At 48.5% G+C, this 21,575-nt stretch overlaps 1 protein-coding gene across 1 annotated transcript; it reads right to left on the bottom strand.

Annotated features, from left to right (window-relative positions):
- Positions 1-2,766: 2,766 nt before the first annotated feature.
- Positions 2,767-11,751, bottom strand: FUT11 (fucosyltransferase 11). Its single transcript, XM_070752077.1, has 3 exons — positions 10,740-11,751; positions 6,802-7,427; positions 2,767-3,127 (listed from the first exon to the last, which is right to left on the bottom strand). The coding sequence occupies exons 1-3, from the start codon at positions 11,460-11,462 to the stop codon at positions 2,980-2,982; spliced, it is 1,497 nt and encodes a 498-aa protein (XP_070608178.1). The 5' UTR covers positions 11,463-11,751; the 3' UTR covers positions 2,767-2,979.
- Positions 11,752-21,575: the final 9,824 nt, after the last annotated feature.

Genomic DNA, 21,575 nt, shown 5'->3' on the forward strand with positions numbered 1-21,575 from the left:
CTTCCTGCTTGTTATACCTCTATCTATGCAGCCAAGCATCCTACTTGCTTTTCCTACCGCCCGACCACACTGCCCACCCATTTTGAGACTCAGAAATCACTACCCCCAAATCCTTCTCTTCTGAAGATTTTGCTAACACAGAACTGCCAATACAATACTCAGATTGAGGATTCCTTTTCCCCAAGTGCATTATTTTACATTTGTCATACAGATGACAATGTCGAGCTGGTGCAGAAATTGGTGATAAATTAACAGCTTTCCACGCTCTCTATAGAAGGCCTGGTGTTTATGGGAACTTGGGAGGGGTGATTTTCATGAGGGAAAAGGTGTATTCTTTTGAGTGGTTCAAGGCCATCCTATGCCCACCCACCTGGCCAGAAGTGGAGGAAGGATTGCCACGCTGGCATAATCTGAGGGAGGTGCAATTAATTTTTTTGTAGTAGTAGTAAAATGCCCCAAATTTCTGTGGCTAAGTGAGATATTTGTTAAGTGAATTATGACCTTGTTTGCCACAGTTTTTATTTATTTATTTTATTTATTTATTAGATTTGTATGCCGCCCCTCTCCGCAGACTCTGGGCGGTTAACAACAGTAGTAAACAGCATATAACAAATCTAATGTTTAAAATAATTAAAAACCCTTATTTAAAACCAAACATACACACAAACAAACATGCCATGCATAAATTCTATAGGCCTAGGGGGAAAAGCAAGTTACTCAAGTTACTTAAGACCCACCTATATCACAAGGTATGGGGGAGCTAAGACATCTCCCCCAGGCTTTTTATATTTCATGTTTGGTGTGTATGTGCTGTATGGTTTTTAATTATTGGGGTTTTTATATATTTTTATTATTAGATTTGTCCCATTGTTATACTGTTTTTATTACTGTTGTGAGCTGCTCCAAGTCTTTGGAGAGGGGCGGCATACAAATCTAATAAATTATTATTATTATTATTCAGTTCCCCCAAGCCTGACGACAGAGGTGGGTTTTAAGGAGCTTACGAAAGGCAAGGAGGGTGGGGGCAATTCTGATCTCCGGGGGGAGCTGGTTCCAGAGGGTCGGGGCCACCACAGAGAAGGCTCTTCCCCTGGGTCCCGCCAGACGACATTGTTTAGTCGACAGGACCCGGAGAAGACAGACTCTGTGGGATCTAACCGGTCGCTGGGATTTGTGCGGCAGAAGGCGGTCTCGGAGATATTCTGGTCCGATGCCATGGAGGGCTTTATATTTTAAGTGAATCGCTACAGATATTAAGTTTGTAACTGGTTGTTAAATGAATTTGTCTTCCACACTGAAGTCCTGCTGGAAACTTTAAGTCACCATCCCCATAAAGCTCGTATGTGGAAGGAAGCATGGAGTGCTCCAAAATGTCCTGGTAGACGGCTGCATTGACCCTGGACGTAATGAAGCACAGTGGACTAACACCAATAGATGACATGGCTCCCCAAATCAACACAGACTGTGGAAACTTTTGCATCTCATTTGGGGATGCAAAAGTATGGAGGACTCCGAGTATGGAGGAAGAATGGAGAGGCACACACTGCAACATGCTTGAGGTCCATTGTAAAGTTTCCACAGTCTACACCAGTGTTTCCCAACCAGTGTGCCGCGGCACACTAGTGTGCCGCGGGACATGGTCAGGTGTGCCGCGAGCCCGGCCTGGTTGGAGCTTTCTGGCGGTGACAGGAAGTGAGCTTTTGGGGCCCGGTGGCAGGGCGCCGGCCACTGTTGCTTCTAAGCTGCGTGGGCGTGCGCACGCACAGCCATTAGGAAACCCCCCCCCCCGCAGAAATTTTTGAAGTGGCGCAAAGCCACGCAGTCCTGAATCGCTCCCTTCTTCAGCCAGCAAAGTCGGCTGCCCAGGAAAGCACCGCGTTTGAAAAGCACGCCGCTTTCCCAGGCAGCCGGCTTGCTGGCCGGAGAAGCGAGCGATCCGGGACTGCGTGACTTTGCGCCGTGATGACAACAACGGTGCCGTGGTGGCCTCCAAGCGCCGCTCTTCGTGGCGCCCCACCACCCGTTCCTGCAGGTAGAAGTTGTCATCGGGTGGGAAAAGCCGTGGTATAGGGGGGAAAACCGCGAAGTATTTTTTAATTAATATTTTTGAAAAACCGTGGTATAGACGTTTCGCGAAGTTCAAACCCGCGAAAATCGAGGGAACACTGTACAGTGATACCTTGTCTTACAAACTTAATTGGTTCCGGGATGAGGTTCTTAAGGTGAAAAGTTTGTAAGATGAAACAATGTTTCCCATAGGAATCAATGGAAAAGCGATTAATGCGTGCAAGCCCAAAAATCACCCCGTTTTGTGCTGCTGGGATTCCCTTGAGGCTCCCCTCCATGGGAAAACCCACCTCCGGACCTCTGTGTTTCTGTGATGCTGCGATTTCACTGAGGCTCCCCTCCCTGAAAAACCCCACCTCCAGACTTCCCTTGCCAGCGAAGCGCCCATTTTTGTGCTGCTGGGATTCCCCTGCAGCATCACAAAAACACGGAAGTCCAGAGGTGGGATTTCCCATGGAGGGGAGCCTCAGGGGAATCCCAGCAGCGCAAAAATGGGTGCTTCGCTGGCAACGGAAATCTGGAGGCGGGGCATCTCAGCGACGGTGGGTTTGTAAGGTGAAAATAGTTTGTAAGAGGCAAAAAAATCTTAAACCCCAGGTTTGTATCTTGAAAAGTTTGTATGACGAGGCGTTTGTAAGACGAGGTATCACTGTATATACAAAGAACTTTTTTATAGAATTAAAAAAGCTATATAACGAATTGCAGCAGTAGTCACTTTTTAATAAAAAATACTTTATAAAAACAATTGATTTAATTCCTGATTAAAATATTTCAGTAAAAATGTTATTATCTTATTCCTGAATGGTGTGTCTAGTATCTGCCTGATTAACACATTCAGTTGTCATGTAAGGCAAGTTGGTAAGAGTCCATGCTCTGCCCATTGTTCATGTAACGTGAAATAATCCTAACTGGTTAGTTGTGCTGAGTTCTTTTCAAGAAGATTTTGTGCATGTAATCCCAAAACTTCCCTTGGTGAGTTTCATTATGATGAATCATAACTGTGAGAGCTTCCGCTTGATCAAGACTCTGCCAGTAATCTTGAAGCCACATTTCTTTCCAGCTGAAACATATAGAACAAAAAAATTATTATTATTTTTTTGTCAGAGTGATTATATGGTCAGAATAAAGCATTTTTTTAACAACTAAATGGGAAAATAAAAATGAAGTAAGTGGTTACTTCACTTGCCAAACATTTTGATATTCATCTAGAACTTCATGAAATATTTATTACTAAAGCTAAACCACGTATTTGCTTCCGAAATTAATAGTCTGGTTGAATGAAAAATCTGGAAACAACTTTAATATATGTATTTGGATCAGGTAACCCAGGGGGAGTGGCGGGAAACTGGCCGAGCTTTCGTGCAGCTGTCAAATTTCCAGGGAAAATTTTCCAGGCTCAGGTTCTTAAGTAGAAAATGGTTCTTGAGAAGAGGCAAAAAAAATCTTGAACACCCAGTTCTTATCTAGAAAAGTTTTTAAGTAAAGGCGTTCTTAAGTACAGGTACCATTGTACAGTGATCTCTCGGTTAGCGCGGGGGTTACGTTCCAAGACCTCCCGCGCTAACCGATTTCCGCGTTATATTGGATGCGGAAGTAAAACCACCATCTGCGCATGTGCGCCATTTTTTTCATGGCCGCACATGCGCAGATGGTGGAGTTTGCGTGTGGGCGGCGGGGAAGACCAAGGGGAGGTTCCTTCAGCCGCCCAACAGCTGATCTGCTCCGCAGCGCGGAAGCAGCGAGGAGCCGAAGATGGGGTAAAGGCAAAGGGGAAACCCCATCTTCGGCTCCTCGCTGCTGCCGCGCTGCGGAGCGGATCAGGTGTTGGGCGGCTGAAGGAACCTTCCCTTGGTCTTCCCGCTTGCCGCTTGCCAGTCCACACACGCCCCCCTGGATGAGCCGGCCACAGGGGCGAGGGGTGGGGATGAAGGGGCAGGACTTCCCGGGCGGAAGGCATGCTCGGCTCTGCCGCTCCAGCCCCTTTCGGCCGAGCAGCCAGGGAAGTCGAGCCAGGCGTGGCGGCGGCCTGCGCCGATGTTCCCCGCTGCGACGGAAGGCAGTCGCTTGGCTAGGGAGGCTCGGCCGAAAGCGGCTGGAGCGGCAGAGCCGAGCACGCCTTCCGCCCGGGAAGTCCTGCCCCTTCATCCCCACCCCTCGCCCCTGTGGTCGGCGGGAATGAAAGGGCAGGACTCCCTGGGTGGAAGGCGTGCTCGGCTCTGCCGCTCCAGCCGCTTTCGGCCGAGCCTCCCTAGCCAAGCGACTGCCTTCCGTCGCAGCGGGGAACATCGGCGCAGGCCGCCGCCACGCCTGGCTCGACTTCCCTGGCTGCTTGGCCGGGGAGGCTCGGCCGAAAGCGGCTGGAGCGGCAGAGCCGAGCACGCCTTCCACCCAGCGATTGTTCCGCTGCCGCCAGCATGGCCTGGCTGGCAGCGGAAAATGTAACGGAGCCCACGGGGGATTCGCCTTCCTCCCACCCGCAGCCGAGACTGATTGTGGGCTCCTTCGCAACCTCGGAGAGCTTCCGGGGCAGGGAGGAAAGCGAATGCCACGGGGCTGGGCTCGGCTCCCCCCTCGGCTCCCCCCCTTACCAGCCCCGCCGCGGAAGGCTCCATTCTGTTCCCTGCCGGCCCGATTGAGCGGCCGGCGGTCTCCATTCAGGGAACAGAATTAAAAAAAAAATTTTTTTTTAAAAAAAATTTAAAAAAAAAAATTTTTTTTTTTAAATAATATTTTAATATTTTATTTTTTAAATAATATTTTTTGAAAAACCGCGTTGCAGCGTTTCGCGCTAATCGAGAACGCGCAAGTCGAGGGACCACTGTATTTACAACCCAGCAAAAAAGCCTCTGTCTGACAGCCAGACCTTTTATAGGGAGCTGCCAGACAAGCTAGGCAACAGGGAAACGAGATTCACTTAACAGCTATGTTACTAAATAAATGGATATAATCGAACTAATCCCAGCGGCCGATTAGGTCCTACAGAGTTGGCCTTCTCTAGGTCCTGTCGACTAAGCCAGCGTTTCCCAACCGGTGTGCCGCGGCACACTGGTGTGCCGCGAGACACCGTCAGGTGTGCCGCGGCGAGAGGCGGCGGAGGAGAGTGGGCGGATCGGGCGGGCAATGGGGCAGGGCGGAGAAGCCAGGGGCGCGTTTGGCCGGAGGCACCTACTGCCGCACCTCCCTGCCCCTGCCTCCCCACGGTGCCTCCGGCCAAACGCGCCCCTGGCTTCTCTGCCCTCCCCCATTGCCCGCCCGATCCGCCCACTCTCCTCCGCCGCCGCCTCCTGCCTTGGGGCGAGCAATCCGGGAGTCTGGGACTGTGTGGCTTTGCGCCATGAAGAGAAAACGGCCGACTTTTCCCTGCTGCCGTTTTCTCTTCATGGCTCAAAGCCACACAGTCCCGGACTCCCAGATCGCTCGCTTCTCCGGTCAGCAAAGCCATCTGCCCAGGAAAGCGCCGCGCTGGCCGGAGAAGCGAGCGATCCGGGAGTCCGGGACTGTGTGGCTTTCGGCCGGGCTAACGGGAGGCGGCGCGAGGCCGGGCGCTGGGGACGTCTGGGAGAGCGAGGAGGCTGATGGCTGCTGCGCACTCCACTCTCTCTCCGGCTCTCTCTCGCTCTTTCTTTTTCTCTCTGTTGCTGGCGTGGTGAACGAGAGAGAAAGAGAGAGAGAGAAAAAGGAGGGGAGAGAGAATGAGAGAAAGAAAGCAAGAGAAAGAGAGGGAAAGAAAGCAAGAGAGAGAGAGAAAGAGGGGAGAAGGAGGGAGAGGGAAAGACATAGAGGGAGGGAAGGAGGGAGAGAGAAAGAGAGCAAAAAAGAGAGGAAGAAAGAAAGAAAGAGGGATGGAGAGAAAGAAGGGAAGGAAGGAAGAGAGAGAAAAAGGGAGGGAGAAATAGAGTGAAATGGAGGAAGAGATTTTTTTTTTGTCCAAACTTTTCTTTAGCCCCCCCGCCCCCCCCTTCAGTGTTCCCCAGAATTTTGAAAACATGAATAATGTGCCGCGGCTCAAAAAAGGTTGGGAAACACTGGACTAAGCAATGTCGTCTGGCGGGGCCCAGGGGAAGAGCCTTCTCTGTGGCGGCTCCGGCCCTCTGGAACCAACTCCCCCCGGAGATCAGAACCGCCCCCACCCTCCTTGCCTTTCGTAAGTTGTTGAAAACTCACCTTTGCCGCCAGGCATGGGGAAATTGACACCTCCCCTAATTACTGCTTTATGTATGGTTTGACTGGGTTGTGTGATTATTTTATTAATAAGGATTTCTAAATTGTGTTTTTAGATATTGGATTTGTACTTTGTTATTATTGTTGTGAGCCGCCCTGAGTTCTCGGAGAGGGGCGGCATACAAATCTAATAAATGAATGAATGAATGAATGAATGAATGAATGAATGAATGAATGAATGAATAAATAAATAAATAAATAAATTAGTAGTCAGCATTTTCTCTCAAAAAAAAAAAAAGGCTTCTCCCTGCCTTTTCCGGTTACAGTTTTGGAGGTTCGGGTTTGTAAGTGGAAAATGGTTCTCGAGAAGAGGCAAAAAAAATATTGAACACCCGGTTCTTATCTAGAAAAGTTTGTAAATAGAGGCGTTCTTAGGTAGAGGTACCACTGTATATATAAATTATACAAGCACTATCACCAATGTATATACACAGATGTGGATCTGCTTGGAAATGTTAAGATATGAAAATGTGAACTAATAACAATTATTGCACACACAAAAAATGCAAGTACCTGTCTCCATCAGGAATATCTTCAATATTGCCGTAACCAGGTGCTGGTGAAGGGCACCCCATGTGTGTGGTCTGTGCAATATGAACTTCTGGAGCTGGTGACTTCCCACCGGTTTTTTTGTGGCGCCTCTCTGCATCCAGCCTTGCATTTTCTCGGTCACAGACGAAGCACTCAAATCCATTTAGGTAATTAGGTCGGGACATGTCATTAACTCCCCATTCACGCTTCCTCATGTTCTCAAGCAAGAACTGGTTTGTAATGCCACGGGGACCCTTGTACTTTAGATATTTCAAATATTCATCGGAGTTCCTGTCCAAAAAGTCAATATATTCTGCCAGTTCTTTAGGGCTTCCAAAGTCATCAATAAGAATAATGGAATGGTCATCAGGCATCCAGTCCCGTACAGATGGTGAACCTCGATATACAGGGATAGCCCCTACGTGCATCGGCCTCCAGAGTTTCTCGGTCATATAATCAGGACATATGGCATTCTCCATCGCCAGGTGAAATTTGTATTTAGAAATAAAATTCATGAATTCAGAGTCCTCTGTAGTGGCTGTAGAAGTGTCCATCAATCTCATATTGGGAAGTTTTCGGTTGTTCAGGCAGCTACCATAAGAGTCTACCTGGAAAAGTGATGGTAATGGTCTGTTACATTTTTCTCCATCTTCTCTTCCTTTCTCCCCTTCCCCAGTGCATCTTTGCTATGGAAGAAGCAACTAGAGCAGTGTTTCCCAACCTTGGCAACTTGAAGATATTTGGACTTCAACTCCCAGAATTCCCTAGCCAGCAAATGCTGGCTGGGGAATTCTGGGAGTTGAAGTCCAGATATCTCCATGTTGCCAAGGTTGGGAAACACTGAGCTAGAGAACACTTGAGTTGTGTCACTTCTCTTTCTTGCCTTCCTACATTAAAAGGTTTACGCTTTTTGGCAGCTGGCTCCCGAATCCAATTCTTCTCAAAGTCTGTGGCATGTCCTAGCTGGAGAACAAACCCAGGGGTTTTTCTCCCAACACTTGACACTCAACGGTCAAAATATAATAATGGCAAAACAGGAACTCATCAAATCATTGCTAAACTGATTACCATAACTATTGGGAAGACCATCGGCTTAACCCAGTGGTCCCCAAACTACGGCCCGCGGGCCACATGGGGCCCGCTGAGGCCATTTATCTGGCCCGCGGGTCTTTTCCAAGGCCGCACTGGAAAAGCAGTGAGAACGTCCCCCTCAATCTCATCTCACCCGAGGTAAAGGCTTGCTGAAAGACGAGCTGGGCACAACACACACACACATACACGCACACGCCCGCCTCCTCCTCCTCTTTGAGTAGCTAGCTCCTGTTTTCTGAACGGGGATTGAATGGGAGTCCAGGGTCAGAGGCTTGTCGGGCGAGTCCTCCACGGGGAGAGAAGAGGGAGGGTGAAAGAGGGAAAAGAGAGAGAAGTGGAGAGAAAGAAAGAAAAGGGAAAGAGAATGGAAAAAGAGTGAGGGAAAGAGAAGTGGAGAGGAAGGAGGGAGGGAGGGAAGGGGGAGAAAGAGAGGGAGAGAGAAAGGGAGGGAGGGAGGAAGAGAGATAGAAAGAGAGAGAGTGAGAAAGAGACAGAGAGCAAGAGACAGAAATAAAGCAAGAGAGAAAGAGAGAGAGAAAGAAAGCAAGAAAGAGAGAGAGAGAGACAAAGAAATAAGGTATGTCAGTGTGCCTAGGAATCTATTCATAGTTTTTTTTATAGTCCGGCCCTCCAACAGTCCGAGGGACAGTGAACTGGCCCCCTGTGTAAAAAGTTTGGGGACCCCTGGCTTAACCCAAACAAGCAACTTGTCAAGTCTTTCTCAACCAAGAGCGACCGACCGACTTACCTATATGTTATTTTTTGTAACTTTGAACAGTCAATTAAATAAATGGTTTTAAGTTGCGGACTAATTGTATTATTTTGATAAAATAAAACTCAACATATCAAACTTACTTAATTTTCCTTTTCCCTATTTTCCAGGCAACAACTCTGTCAGGCTGATTGGGCTCAAAGAGAGGAATGCTCAGTCATCCAGCTGGCTAACATGACAAAATAGGACTAGATATCTCTCTCTCTCTCTCTGTATACATGCACAACACTTATTTTAAGCCATTTCTCTCTACCTCTCCCATTCACTCTATGTAACACTATCCATCTATCTAAATTGCATAGCACATAGGCTTCAGTCAGGTCCTCCATTCTGGAGGGAAAATACTGACTGCTGATTGGCTAGCTTGTTTGGTAGCTCCCTATAAAAGGACTGGCCCTCAGACAAAACCTTTGCTGGGTTTGTTTGTTTGTTTGTTTATTTAGTTAGTTAGTTAGTCTAATACACAACGAGGGTTTTAGTGGGTATATATCTATATACACATAGTAAAATACATGATGAAGGTTATAGAGGAGATACTCATAGTAAAATATATCTAAGAAATAATAGAAAAGAAGATATAGGATTAGAACATATCAATGAAAGAATAGAAGAAGAGATATAGGAATAGAGGAAAGGTATAGGAGATATAGGAGAGCAATAGGACAGGGGGCGGAAGGCACTCTAGTGCACTTGTACTCGCCCCTTACTGACCTCTTAGGAATCTGGATAGGTCAACCATAGATAATCTAAGGGTAAAGTGTTGGGGGTTTGGGGATGACACTATGGAGTCCGGTAATGAGTTCCACTCTTTGACAACTCGGTTACTGAAGTCATATTTTTTACAGTCAAGTTTGGAGTCGTTAATATTAAGTTTAAATCTGTTGTGTGCTCTTGTGTTGTTGTGGTTGTAGCTGAAGTAGTCGCCGACAGGCAGGACGTTGCAGCATATGATTTTATGGGCAATACTTAGATCATGTTTAAGGCGTCTTAGTTTTAAACTTTCTAGGCCCAGGATTGAAAGTCTAGTCTCATAGGTTATTCTATTTCGAGTGGAGGAGTGAAGGGCTCTTCTGGTGAAGTATCTTTGGACATTTTCAAGGGTGCTAAAGTCTGAGATGCGATATGGATTCCAAACAGATGGGCTGTATTCAAGGATGGGTCTGGGAAAAATTTTGTAAACTCTGTGAGATTGCCAGAGCAGAAACTATGTAGGATTAGGTTTACAACTCTTGAAGCCTTCCTGGCTATATTGTTGCAGTGGGCTTTGGCACTTAAATCTTTTGTTATTAGTATACCAAGGTCTTTAACCGAGTGGAGATTATCTGTGATAATTTGATTATTCAGTTCGTATTTGGAGTTCAGATTCTTCTTCCCAATGTGTAGGACAGAGCATTTGCTAATTGAGATTTGGAGTTGCCATGTGTTAGACCACTCAGAAACAGCGTCAAGGTCTTTTTGGGCTGGCCCTCAGACAAAGCCTTTGCTGGGTTGTTGCCAAATAAAGTTGTTGTTGTTTTGAAGCCACTTCTCTCTGCCTCTTTCATTCACCCTAACAGTTTCCTATCTAATAAATAAAATAAATGCCACCAACTTTGTTCTAGCCTTGTTTTTCCACAACGAAATGTCTAAATGGATCACTTTTAACAACATTTTCACCAGATGCGAATCCCGCCTTCAGCAGCTCATTAGGGGCAACTGTGGCCCCAGCATCCAAATGGTTTCCCTATTCCTGGGATAGGCAAAGTTGGCTCTTCTATGACATGTGGACTTCAACTCCCAGAATTCCTGAGCTAGCATGATTGGCGCAGGAATTCTGGGAGTTGAAGTCCACAAGTCATAGAAGAGCCAACTTTGCCTACCCCTGCGCCTATTCCAACTCCAGCGGCTACGCGCCTGCCCGTCTCGGGAATCCTCTTCCCTGCCATCGTCCCCTTGGAGCTCCCGATTTCAGCGCCGGGTCTCAAGCTCCTCGTTTCCCCTCGTGCCCCGAGGCCCATCCGAACCCAGCGGCCGCATTCCCACCACCAAGAGCCGGCCCGGGCTGAAGCCCTCTTACCTGAATGTACTTCATGAGCTCCCGCACGTATCGGTCGCGGTCGGCGGGAACGTCGCAGTGCGACTGCAGGTAGAGCAGCGGGGCCAGCCCCTGGCGTCGTAGGCGGTCCTTCTCGGGCAGGCCGCGCGTCGGCGGGCGGCGCAGGTAGGCCAGGTCGGGCAGCCACTGGAGGCTGAGCGGGAAGTCGGCCTGGCGGGGGAAGGTGGCGGTGTGGTTGAAAAGGCGGATGCCGGCGCCGTGCGAGAGCAGGTAGTTGTTCATGGGCGACTCCTCGTGGAAGAGGGCCCAGGTCTGGTGGGCCAGCCGCGGCAGCGGGGCCTCGTAGGCCCGGAAGTCCGTGCCGTAGAAGAGCAGCGACCGCGTCCGCCGGTGAGCTCGCACGCGGCGGTCCTTGGTGGCCAAGCAGGAGCCCCGCGGGCAGTCGATGCGCGCCGCCTCGCCGGGGAAGTGCGGGAAGAGGCTGCCGCTCCACCACAACAAGATAGGCAGCTCCCGGTTGGCGCGCCGGTCGCGGTTCCCTGGGCCGCGGAAAGACGGCGCGGCGGCAGCCACCGTCAGCCCGGCGTGTAGCTGCGCCGGCTGAAAGAAACGGGCGTCGGCGTCAGGGCCTACCAATTCCTCCGAGGCCTCGCCGGGCCCCGGGGGGAGTTCCGTGGCGCTGCTTCCCGCCAAGCAGCAGCAGCAGCACCAAGCGGCGAGCTGGGCCAGCCGGAGGAAAGCCATGGCCGCTTCGCCTCAGCGCGCCCCGGGGCGGGTCGCCGGCGGGGGGACATTTCCCTCGCTCCTTCCGCCCCAGCTGAGAGAGAAGCGGAGGCGGGGGGCTTGTTCCGCGCCCCCTTCTTTCTTGGCGCTGAGGAGATTCCTCCGTCCAGGTGTTCTCCCTTCAAATACGGCCAAGCGAGCCAGGCGGCTCTGGGCCGGGACCTAAGGAGGATTCCGAGAGGCCCTTTTGGTCTCGCTGCCCTGGTAGCCTTGGCCTGGCAGGCCCAAATCTTCCGGGCGGGGAAAAAAAGCAAGAACATTCTGAGAGGCAGAAAATCCCTTAGCTTTCAAAGCTGAGCGGTGAAATTTTGCTTACTTTCCAATATAGAAACATAGGCTTCCTCCAACAATCACTTACATTAAATTAACAGCACATTTCATAAAATGTCTTTGGCAATGATTTCCTCTTCTTTTGTATTTTCTTTTGTCAAGTTTTATAAAAGTTTTATCATCTCTTTTGGTCATCAGCATGTTCTCAATTGACCTTTGAGCTAGGTATTCATGGGGCCTTGGCCACTTTTTGAATGGTTGTCGCTGTGGACATCTTATATAATTTCAGCAAACCACTCGGTTTGACCCATTTAATAAAATTCCTGTCCTTATATCCTCGACGTCCAATCCTCTTAAACTGAAATTAATTTAAATTTAATCTAACTTTCTTTCAATAAATATCCTAGTTATAATATAATATAATATAGAAACAGAAGATTGATGGCAGAAAAAGACCTCATGGTCCATCTAGTCTGCCCTTATACTATTTCCTATATTTTATTTTAGGATGGGTATGTTTATCCCAGGCATATTTGTTTGTTCCAAGCATCTACTACTCTTTCAGTAAAATAATATTTTCTCACATTGCTTATCTTTTCCCCAACTAACCTCAGATTGTGCCCCCTTGTTCTTGTGTTCACTTTCCTATTAAAAACCCTTCCTGAACCTTAACATATTTAAATGTTTCGATCATGTCCCCCCTTTCCCTTCTGTCCTCCAGACCAGTGATTTTCAACCTTTTTTGAGCCGCGGCACATTTTTTACATTTACAAAATCCTGGGGCACACCACCAACCAAAATGACACAAAATGACACCCTAAGACACTCTCCTCTCTTTTTCCATCCCTGTCTCCTCCCCACCCTTGCGTGTGTGTGTGTATACACACTCTTGAACCATTTCCAAAAACAGGTGAGGGCTGGGGTTTTTTCTCTCTTATTCTTTGGGTGCTTTTTATCATATGCTTTAAATCAAGAGTCACTTCTCTCTCTCTTTTATTTCTCTCTTTCCTCTCATTCTGTCTCAATCATTTTCTCATTTCTTTTTTCCTCCCCTTTTTGCTCATTTCTCTCTTGCTCTCTCTCCCTTCCTCTCCTTTACTCTCTCTCTCTTTCTTGCCTTCTTTCTCTCACGCTTGCTTTCTCTCTTGCTTTCTCTCTCACTCTCTTTCTCTCTCTCTTGCTTTCTTTCTTTCTCTCTCTTGCTTTCTCGCTCTCTTTCTCACTCTCACTCTCTCAGCAAAAAGTTGCGAGACCGGAACCTGAGCTTCCTTCTTCACGGCACACCTGATCATGTCTCGCGGCACACTAGTGTGCCACGGCACACTGGTTGAAAAACACTGCTCCAGTCTGTACAGATTGAGCTCATTAAGTCTTTCCTGATACGTTTTATGCTTAAGACCTTCCACCATATGTTGCCAAGGAGTCAGTTTGTTACCAGAGAAGCATATCATGGAATCCTGATAGCTCAGTCTTTCCTGCGTAATAAAATATCCATCTTCACACATTGATACTGTAATTCAATCTAGCATTGACATCTTTAAACAGTATCTTTCCAGGCATATCAATCATCCTACAAATAGAAAAGCCCATTGCCATCACAGCAAAGAAAACACAGCAAAGGTAGAGGAGGAAGCACTATGGAATGAATTTAAGAAGCAGGAGAAATAATAAATAGCTGAGGAGTTTAAACTATAGCAGTTAATTTGGAACAATAATCTGAAATTAATTGGTGGGACATCCAGATGATGAAAACAGATCTTTTTAGTGGTAGCACTAGGGAAAGAATGCATGCTCATAATATGGTAATAGGTTGGTATCTTTAAAAATACAGAATATACATAGAATGATATAAAAAAAGAACAATAATATTAGGATGGGGCACCATCAGTAAAAGAAGAAAATTTCAGTCTGTCAACTATGATTTGAATAAGGAGAAGCACTGAAGGGAAGGTAGAAGAAGGAAGAAAAAAGGGGAAGAGGGAGAGTAGATGGATGGAGGGAAAGAAAAAGAAAGGAAGAAAGGAAGAGAGAAAGGTAGAGGTGGGGAGTACAAAAGACAGACTGAAGAAATGGAAAATTGGTGTAAAACAGGATATTATTATTATTATATTATTATTACTGTATTATTATGTCAATACAACACAGCAAACAAGATCACTATGCTGGATTTTGTATTTCATTACCAGTCGGGTGCTTCCCAAGCACCTAGAACTGCGTGATGTAGCGGCAAATTATGTTTGCCGATCCCAGTAAAGCGGCCTTTTGCAATTGACAGATGGAGATTTTGTCAATTCCGATGGTTTTCAAATGTCCGCTGAGATCCTTTGGCACTGCGCCCAGCGTGCCAAGTACCACTGGGACCACATTCACTGGCTTATGCCAGAATCATTGCAGCTCGATTTTTAGATCTTTGTATTTCACTAATTTCTCTAGCTGCTTCTCCTCAATTCTGCTGTCTCCTGGGATTGCGATGTCGATGATCCATGCTTTTTCTCCACAATCAGGATGTCTGGTGTGTTATGCTTCAGAATTCGGTCAGTCACTGTCAAAAGTTCCTCCTTATTTCCAGGTTGAATCTCTCTTTGGTCAGTTTCCATCCAATATTCCTTGTTGGGCCTTCTGATGCTTTGGGAAACAGCCTGACCCCTTCCACTCTGTGATAGCTCCTCAGGTATTGGAACACTGCTGTCATGTCACTCCTAGTCTTTCTCTTTGCTAGACTGGTCATATTCAGTTCCTGCAATCTTCTCATACAACAACTTCTAATTCCTTTTTCGAGAGCTAGTTTGGGATATTGGATAAGACCAGTGAAATAGCAGGGCTAATATCTAAATACGTACACTGTCGGAATTATTCCATCGATCAGCTGAGATTTGGGATAGAGAAAAAATGAATACATTTTAGTACAGTGATACCTTGTCTTACAAACTTAATTGGTTCCGGGACGCGGTTCTTAAGGTGAAATGTTTGTAAGATGAAACAATGTTTCCCATAGGAGTCAATGGAAAAGCAATTAATGCGTGCAAGCCCAAAATTCACCCCTTTTGCCAGCCGAAGTGCCCGTTTTTTGCGCTGCTGGGATTCCCCCGAGGCTCCCCTCCATGGGAAACCCCACCTCTGAACTTCTGTGTTTTTGCAATGCTGCAATTTCACTGAGGCTCCCCTTGCTGGGAAACCCCACCTCCGAACTTCCATTGCCAGCGAAGCGCCCATTTTTGTGCTGCTGGGATTCTCCTGCAGCATCACAAAAACACGGAAGTCCGGAGATGGGATTCCCCATGGAGGGGACCCTCAGGGGAATCCCAGCAGTGCAAAAACGAGTGCTTCGCTGGCAACGGAAGTCCGGAGATGGGGCATCCCAGTGGCGACAGTGGATTTGTAAGGTGAAAATAGTTTGTAAGAAGAGGCAAAAAAATCTTAAACCCTGGGTTTGTATCTCGAAAATTTGTATGACGAGGCGTTTGTAAGACGAGGTATCACTGTATTAGTATTTAGTAGAAGTGAAATGGGGAATCTTGGGTAGGGGATGGTAGTTTGGGGGAAAATAGGCGTTGATATGCTTACCTGAACGCCTCTTCTCGTACGGTGAGTGGGTACAGCAGTCACATGGGTTTGCTCTGTCCAATCCGGTGGAACTGAGCCTAGTATTAAAAAAGACTGCTGGATCCGCCCCTTCCCCAGAATTCGCGAATCCGTAGACTAGGCTCAGTAGTGAAGCTCTTTAAAGTTCAACTCCCGTGTTAAAAGAAGTTAGAATAGAAAGTGAAGAAGACCACACAAAGGGAGGGAAGTGACTGCTGTACCCACTCACCGTACGAGAAGAGGCGTTCAGGTAAGCATATCAACGCCTATTCTCCGTACTGAAGGAGTGGGTCCAGCAGTCACATGGGACATACCCAATAGATAGGTCCCTAGGGTGGGAGTACATGGCTATCGTGAGAGATAACGGATTGGAGTACTCTTCTGCCGAAGGCAGCGTCCGCTGATGCGTACGAATCAATTTTGTAGTGCTTTATGAAGGAATTTGGTGAGGCCCAAGTGGCTGCTTTGCAGACTTCTTCCAACGGAGCCTGAGTTGCTCAAGTGGCAGATGTGGCAGCACTTCTGGTGGAGTGCGCTGTAATATTCCTTGGAATGGAAAGGGAAGCTGTCTCGTAGGCCTTCGAGATGGTCCCTCTGATCCAACGGCCTATTACTGTGGAAGACACTCTAGATCCCCGGGATCTGGGGTGGTAAGCCCCGAAGAGTGCTTCTGACCTTCCTATGGGTCCTGTGCGTTGGATATAGATCTTTAGCGCCCTAGTGAAAACCAGGATGTGCCATCTAATTGCCAGGGGAGGCTCTCGTTGGAGACAGAAGGAAGGTAAGACGATATCCTGAGATCTGTGGAACATGGAACTGACCTTTGGGAGAAAGGTGGGGTCCAGTCGCAGAACCACCTTGTCCTGGTGGAACTGACAGAGGTCCTGTCTGGTAGAAAGGGCTGCCAATTCAGACATGCGTCGGGCAGATGTAATCGCCACCAGGAATGCTACCTTGAAGGATAGGTACCTGAGGGACGCAGACTTCAGGGGTTCGTAAGGTGCCTGAGTAAGGGAGTGGAGAACCCGTGGCAAGTCCCAGGTAGGATATCTGTGGATCTTGGAAGGCCTGAGGTTGGCCACTCCTCTTAGGAATTCTTGGATTTCCGGGAAGGAGCGTAGGGGCTGCCTGGGAGGCCCCGCCAGGACGGAAGAAATGACTGCCAGGTGACGCCGGATGGTGCTGGTAAAGAGGCCTTGGTGGAAAACCTTTCATGAGGAAGGCGATTATCCTGTGTATGGAAGGACACAGGGGAGATAAGCCCTCCTGTGAGCACCATTGATGGAATTTGGACCAAGTATGGTCGTAGATCCGATTGGTAGACCCCCTTCTGGACTACAGGATGACTTCCACTGTGTCCGGGTCATTCCCTCGCAGGTCTAGGTCCCTCCGGATAATAGCCAGGCGGTGAGGTGGAACCACTCCGGGTCCGGATGGAAGGGGGCCCCTTGCCGCAACATCTCCTCCGAAACGGGGAGTCGCCAGGGGTCCTGGATGGACAGTTGTTGGAGGTCCGCGAACCATGGCCTGCGAGGCCAGTGAGGGGCTATCAGGATTACCCGGCTTTTTCCAGAAGAATTTTGTGGATCACGTCTGACAGAATTGAAATTGGAGGGAGGGCATACAGAAGACCCGGAGGCCAAGGACTCCTGAGAGCATTTATTGCCTCTGCTCCCGGAGACGGGAACCTGGAGATGAAGCGAGGGAGCTGGGCATTGGCTTTGGTCGCAAACAGATCTAACACTGGGTGGCCGAACCTGAGGCAGATTAGGTGGAACAGTGACTGATGGAGGTTCCACTCGCCTGGGTCTATGGTCGCTCGCGAGAGCCAGTCCGCTTGGACGTTTAGGCTCCCCGAGATGTGATCGGCTAGAAGCGACTGGAGATGTTTCTCTGCCCAGAGGCCTAACTTCAGGGCCTCCCTCATGAGATCCTTGGATCTTGTGCCTCCCTGTCTGCAAATATGGCTATTGGTGGCTATATTGTCCGTGAGGACCAACACATGCTGATTGGAGATGTGAGATTGGGATTGTTTTAGAGCTAGAGACACGGCTCGTAATTCTAGTCAATTGATGGGCCTGAAAGCCTCCTCCGGTGACCCTGTGCCCTGAGCTAAAAGACCTTGGGCGAGGGCTCCCCAGCCCGAGAGGCTGGCATCTGTGGTGACTACAAACTGGTCGGGGCACCGGAAGAAAGATCCCTTTGCTAGGGCTGGAGACGACCACCACTTGAGGGATCTGCGAACCGCAGAAGAATGGAAATGCGGCGATTTGAGTTGCTGTGGCCCGATCTCTGAAACGGTAACAGAAGCCACTGTAGTTCCCTGGCGTGAAGGAGGGCCCAGGGGACAATACCAATACATGACACCATTTTACCCAAAAGGGAAGATAGGGTGGCAATGGAGGCAGATTGATGGGGCATAATGCGAGCAATGAGATCCCAAAAAACTACGTTTTCTCTCAGTGGAGAGGAAAACCTGGGCTAACTCAGAATTAATGATAGTTCCCAGATGCAGAATGGAAGTGGAAGGATCCAGGTGGCTCTTTTTGAAATTTATGGAGAAACCATGATTCTGTAGAACCGACATGGTAAGGGAGAGGCCTGCAGCCACTCCAGTTCTGGAATTCCCATGAATTTAAATGTCATCTAAATAACATAAGATATGAATGGGAGAGGCTCGGGAATGAGCCGTCAAGGATCCCAAGAGTTTAGTGAGGACTCTGGGAGCTGAGGAGAGCCCAAATGGCATAGCCCTATACTGGAAGTGCCTGCCTTGAAAGGCGAAGCGCAAAAATTTCCTATGGGCCTTGGCAATGGGAAGATGGAGGAAGGCCTCCGTGAGATCCAGAGACACCATAAAGTCTCCCCGATGAAGGGCTGCTAGGATGGAAGATAAGGAATGCGTTTGAATTTCCTATATTTTATGAACCGGTTCAATTTCTTTAGGTCCAAAAAGGCTCTCCGGCCTCCAGAGGTCTTAGGGACCATGAAGAGGATGGAATAGAAGCCAGAACCTCTCTGGAGAGAGGGGACCGGTTGAATAGCTCTAATAGCCAACAAAAGGGAAATAGCCTCCTCCATTCGGAAACTATCTGAAGGGAGGCTGGGAGAAGAACAAGAAAACAAGCGGTTAGGGGGAGAAGAATGAACTCTAATCTTAGGCCCCTGTTCACAGAGTCAATGACCCAGGGGTCCTTACAAGAACGGTGCCAGGCGGAAGAGAACCAGGCTAGGCAACCGCCTATGGGGAAAAAGGAGTACTTACCATCTGGCTCTTTTGGAAGCCCTGGTAGAGGAGGATCCTCTCTGATAACGGGAACCTCTGCCCCTGGTGGTTCTAGAATGGGATCGAAACCGAGGGGAATATTGACCTGGACTCCTTTGAAGGGTGAAGCCCTGATCCTGTTGCCGTCCTGTGCGCCGAAAGGGCTGCGGCTTAGGGGCCTTCTTGGTGGTGGGTCCTAAGACCTTTTTCTTGTCTGTGGTCTCTGCAAGGAGAGGATCCAGGAGGTCTCCGAAGAGCAAGTTGCGTTTCAGCGGACCCATGGCTAGCTGCCACTTTTGTCTTACTCCCGCCTGCCAAGGGCGGAGCCACAGAAGTCTTCTGGCCGTTGTTGAGGCTGCTACTGACCTGGCTGCAAATCTTGAAGATTGGAAGGTAGCATCTGCTACGTATTGGGCAGCTGCGAAGACTTTGTTGAAATCCTGTTGGCCCCTTAGATCATCTGGAGGCAGGTGAGATTGGAGCTGACGGAGCCACAAGAGCATAGCTCTGGAGAAGAAGGATGCCGCTGCAGCACTCTTAATGGCCCATGAATCTGCGAAGAGGCTTCTTTTGAGCATCTGCTCAAGGCGTTTGTCCTCCGGCCGGAGGACCTCCTCTGCTTCGCCAGGCATGGCGGCCGTTGAGTGGAGCGTTTTCACTGGCTCATCTGGCCTAGGACATGTTAGGAGCTCCTCATAGGAGGGAGAAAGCTTGTAAAGCTTCTTGTCCTTGGAAGTGGGAGTGAGGCGAGCAGTTGGGTGGTCCCACTGTTTGAGCAAGGCATCCTTAAATAATTTGGGCATAGGAATTACCTCATTGTCTTCCTGTTCTTCCATGAAGTAAGGAAGATTTTCCTCCGGAGGGTCTGAAGGAGTAGTAGCCTGTTTTTCCTGTCCGGCTAGCCCCGTGGATACTCTTGCTTTAAGCAGGAGAGATTTGAAAAGCTGAGAAGGGAAGATAGCAGCTGGGGCTGGAATCTTGATCTGGGATTCCTCGTCTTCCGACAGCCCTTGAAAGGGGTCATCATCCTCTGCTGCATCCACGTCCTCATCCTCTTCCTGAGAGGAGTCAGAGACCTCCATGAATGGGGCTCTGTAGGAAGGAGCAGAACTCACGGGACGGGAGGAGCGTGGGAGGGGATGAGACAAAGAAGACACATGGAAAGATGAGAGTTTAGCGTCCATGGTGTTAGTCAAAATAGTCAAGATAGACTGAAACTCCGGAGGCAAGGAAGAAACATCAGCCGGAAAGGAAGGAGGATCCCTGAAGGCCTGAGCAGATTCTGGCTGGGAAGGATCCTCAGTAATATCTGGCTCCTCTGGACCTAAACCCCATAGGTTAGGTTGGGGTGGATTTAGGTTTGGCTCATCCAGGGATAACACAGGAACCCCAGAGGGAGGCAGGTTAGAGGCCTCCGGGAGGGGTGTATTGGTATGCACTTGGACCTGCACTTTAAAACGTTTGGCTGATTTATCATGTAATTTTTGTAGGGCTAGGTCCCTTCTCTTCTCAGCCCTGGTGGGCCCGGCTAAGGAATGGGCGCCAGAGGAAGAGGAGGAATAGGCCTGGGGAACTTCAGTAGAATTAACAGTAGGCCTAACCTCTTTGGGACTCTTAGTAGTGCCTCTCTTGGGAAAAGAAGCCATAGTCTGAAACAAATTACAGAGGACAAGGCTTGAGCCAATAAAATAGGGGGGAGAAGAATTTTTTGTGAGCTTTCCCAAGAGGAGAGGTGACCCTGCTCCTAGGCCCAGGAGCAGCTGCGCCTTAAGGGGCAATCCTGGACGGTACCAGAGAGTTCGTGTCCCTAAGTGCAGAGTGGCAGGCCTCACAAACTTAACTTTAAGAAAAACCAAGGCACAACTGGTTGGAGGCCACTTCCGTGGAGAATAGGTTCGAGGGAACTCGAACGACGACTCCAAGGGTCAGGCGGCGGGCTGGAAGCACTAATGGCCGACCTCTTAGGGCAGAACCGAAAGTGCAATTACTGGGCGCGAGGGCCTTTGGCGCCAAAAAACAAACGCTCCGTTAATTTATGATCGGAGACACTAAGCCCGGGAGACAATTCAAGTCCCACACCGCGGGAGGTAATTAGCCCTTAATAGTTTGTTTATTTTAGTTAAAGAAGGCTTGCTCTCGGCGGGACCTCCAGACCGTAATAGTAAAATAACGGCCGCGGCAGCAGCACGGAGGGAAAAACCGCGGGGGCTGAGCCGCTAACTTCTCCCCCAACTCAAAGCCCAGGAGGGCTGAGTGGAATCCCCAGCCGGCAAGCTTAATACAGTAATGGAAAATTCTTACTGGATTTGAAGAGAGATCGAAGGGAAGGTGTTTTGGGAGGAACGAGCATTCACACACATCCGAAGGAATGCGAACTGAGCGAATTCTGGGGAAGGGGCGGATCCAGCAGTCTTTTTTAATACTAGGCTCAGTTCCACCGGATTGGACAGAGCAAACCCATGTGACTGCTGGACCCACTCCTTCAGTACGGAGAATGACACTCACTCAGATTTCTATGAATCCCATTTTCTCTGGCTAAGAGTATAGATGGAAAGAATGTAAGAGGGAAGGACTTAACAGCATTCTACAAATTTGGGGAGGAAAAAAAAATCTAGATAGGCTTCCAACCAGCCCAGCTTTTTCTCAACCCCACAAACAGTAATAGAAAATAAATGCCCACAATTGTTACCTGCATTTCTTTTTCAATTTTGTACTAAATAAAGTGAAATTTTGGAATCTTGTCTCTGATCCTTATTTATGTGCCCATATTAGCATGTTATCATGGTTCAAAGTAATCCATGTTGTCTCCCCTCCATGTTTTCTTTCCTGAAGACATCTTGTGGAGTGAATTTCTATCATGTTACTTTTTTTTTTTTTTTGCAGCAATCATGATTTGGTGCCTTCATTTACTGCATCAATTTTGATTGGAAAGGATAACAAAAATGACAGCTATTATT

Source organism: Erythrolamprus reginae, chromosome 5 (assembly GCF_031021105.1).
Source record: "Erythrolamprus reginae isolate rEryReg1 chromosome 5, rEryReg1.hap1, whole genome shotgun sequence".
Taxonomy (NCBI): domain Eukaryota; kingdom Metazoa; phylum Chordata; class Lepidosauria; order Squamata; family Dipsadidae; genus Erythrolamprus; species Erythrolamprus reginae.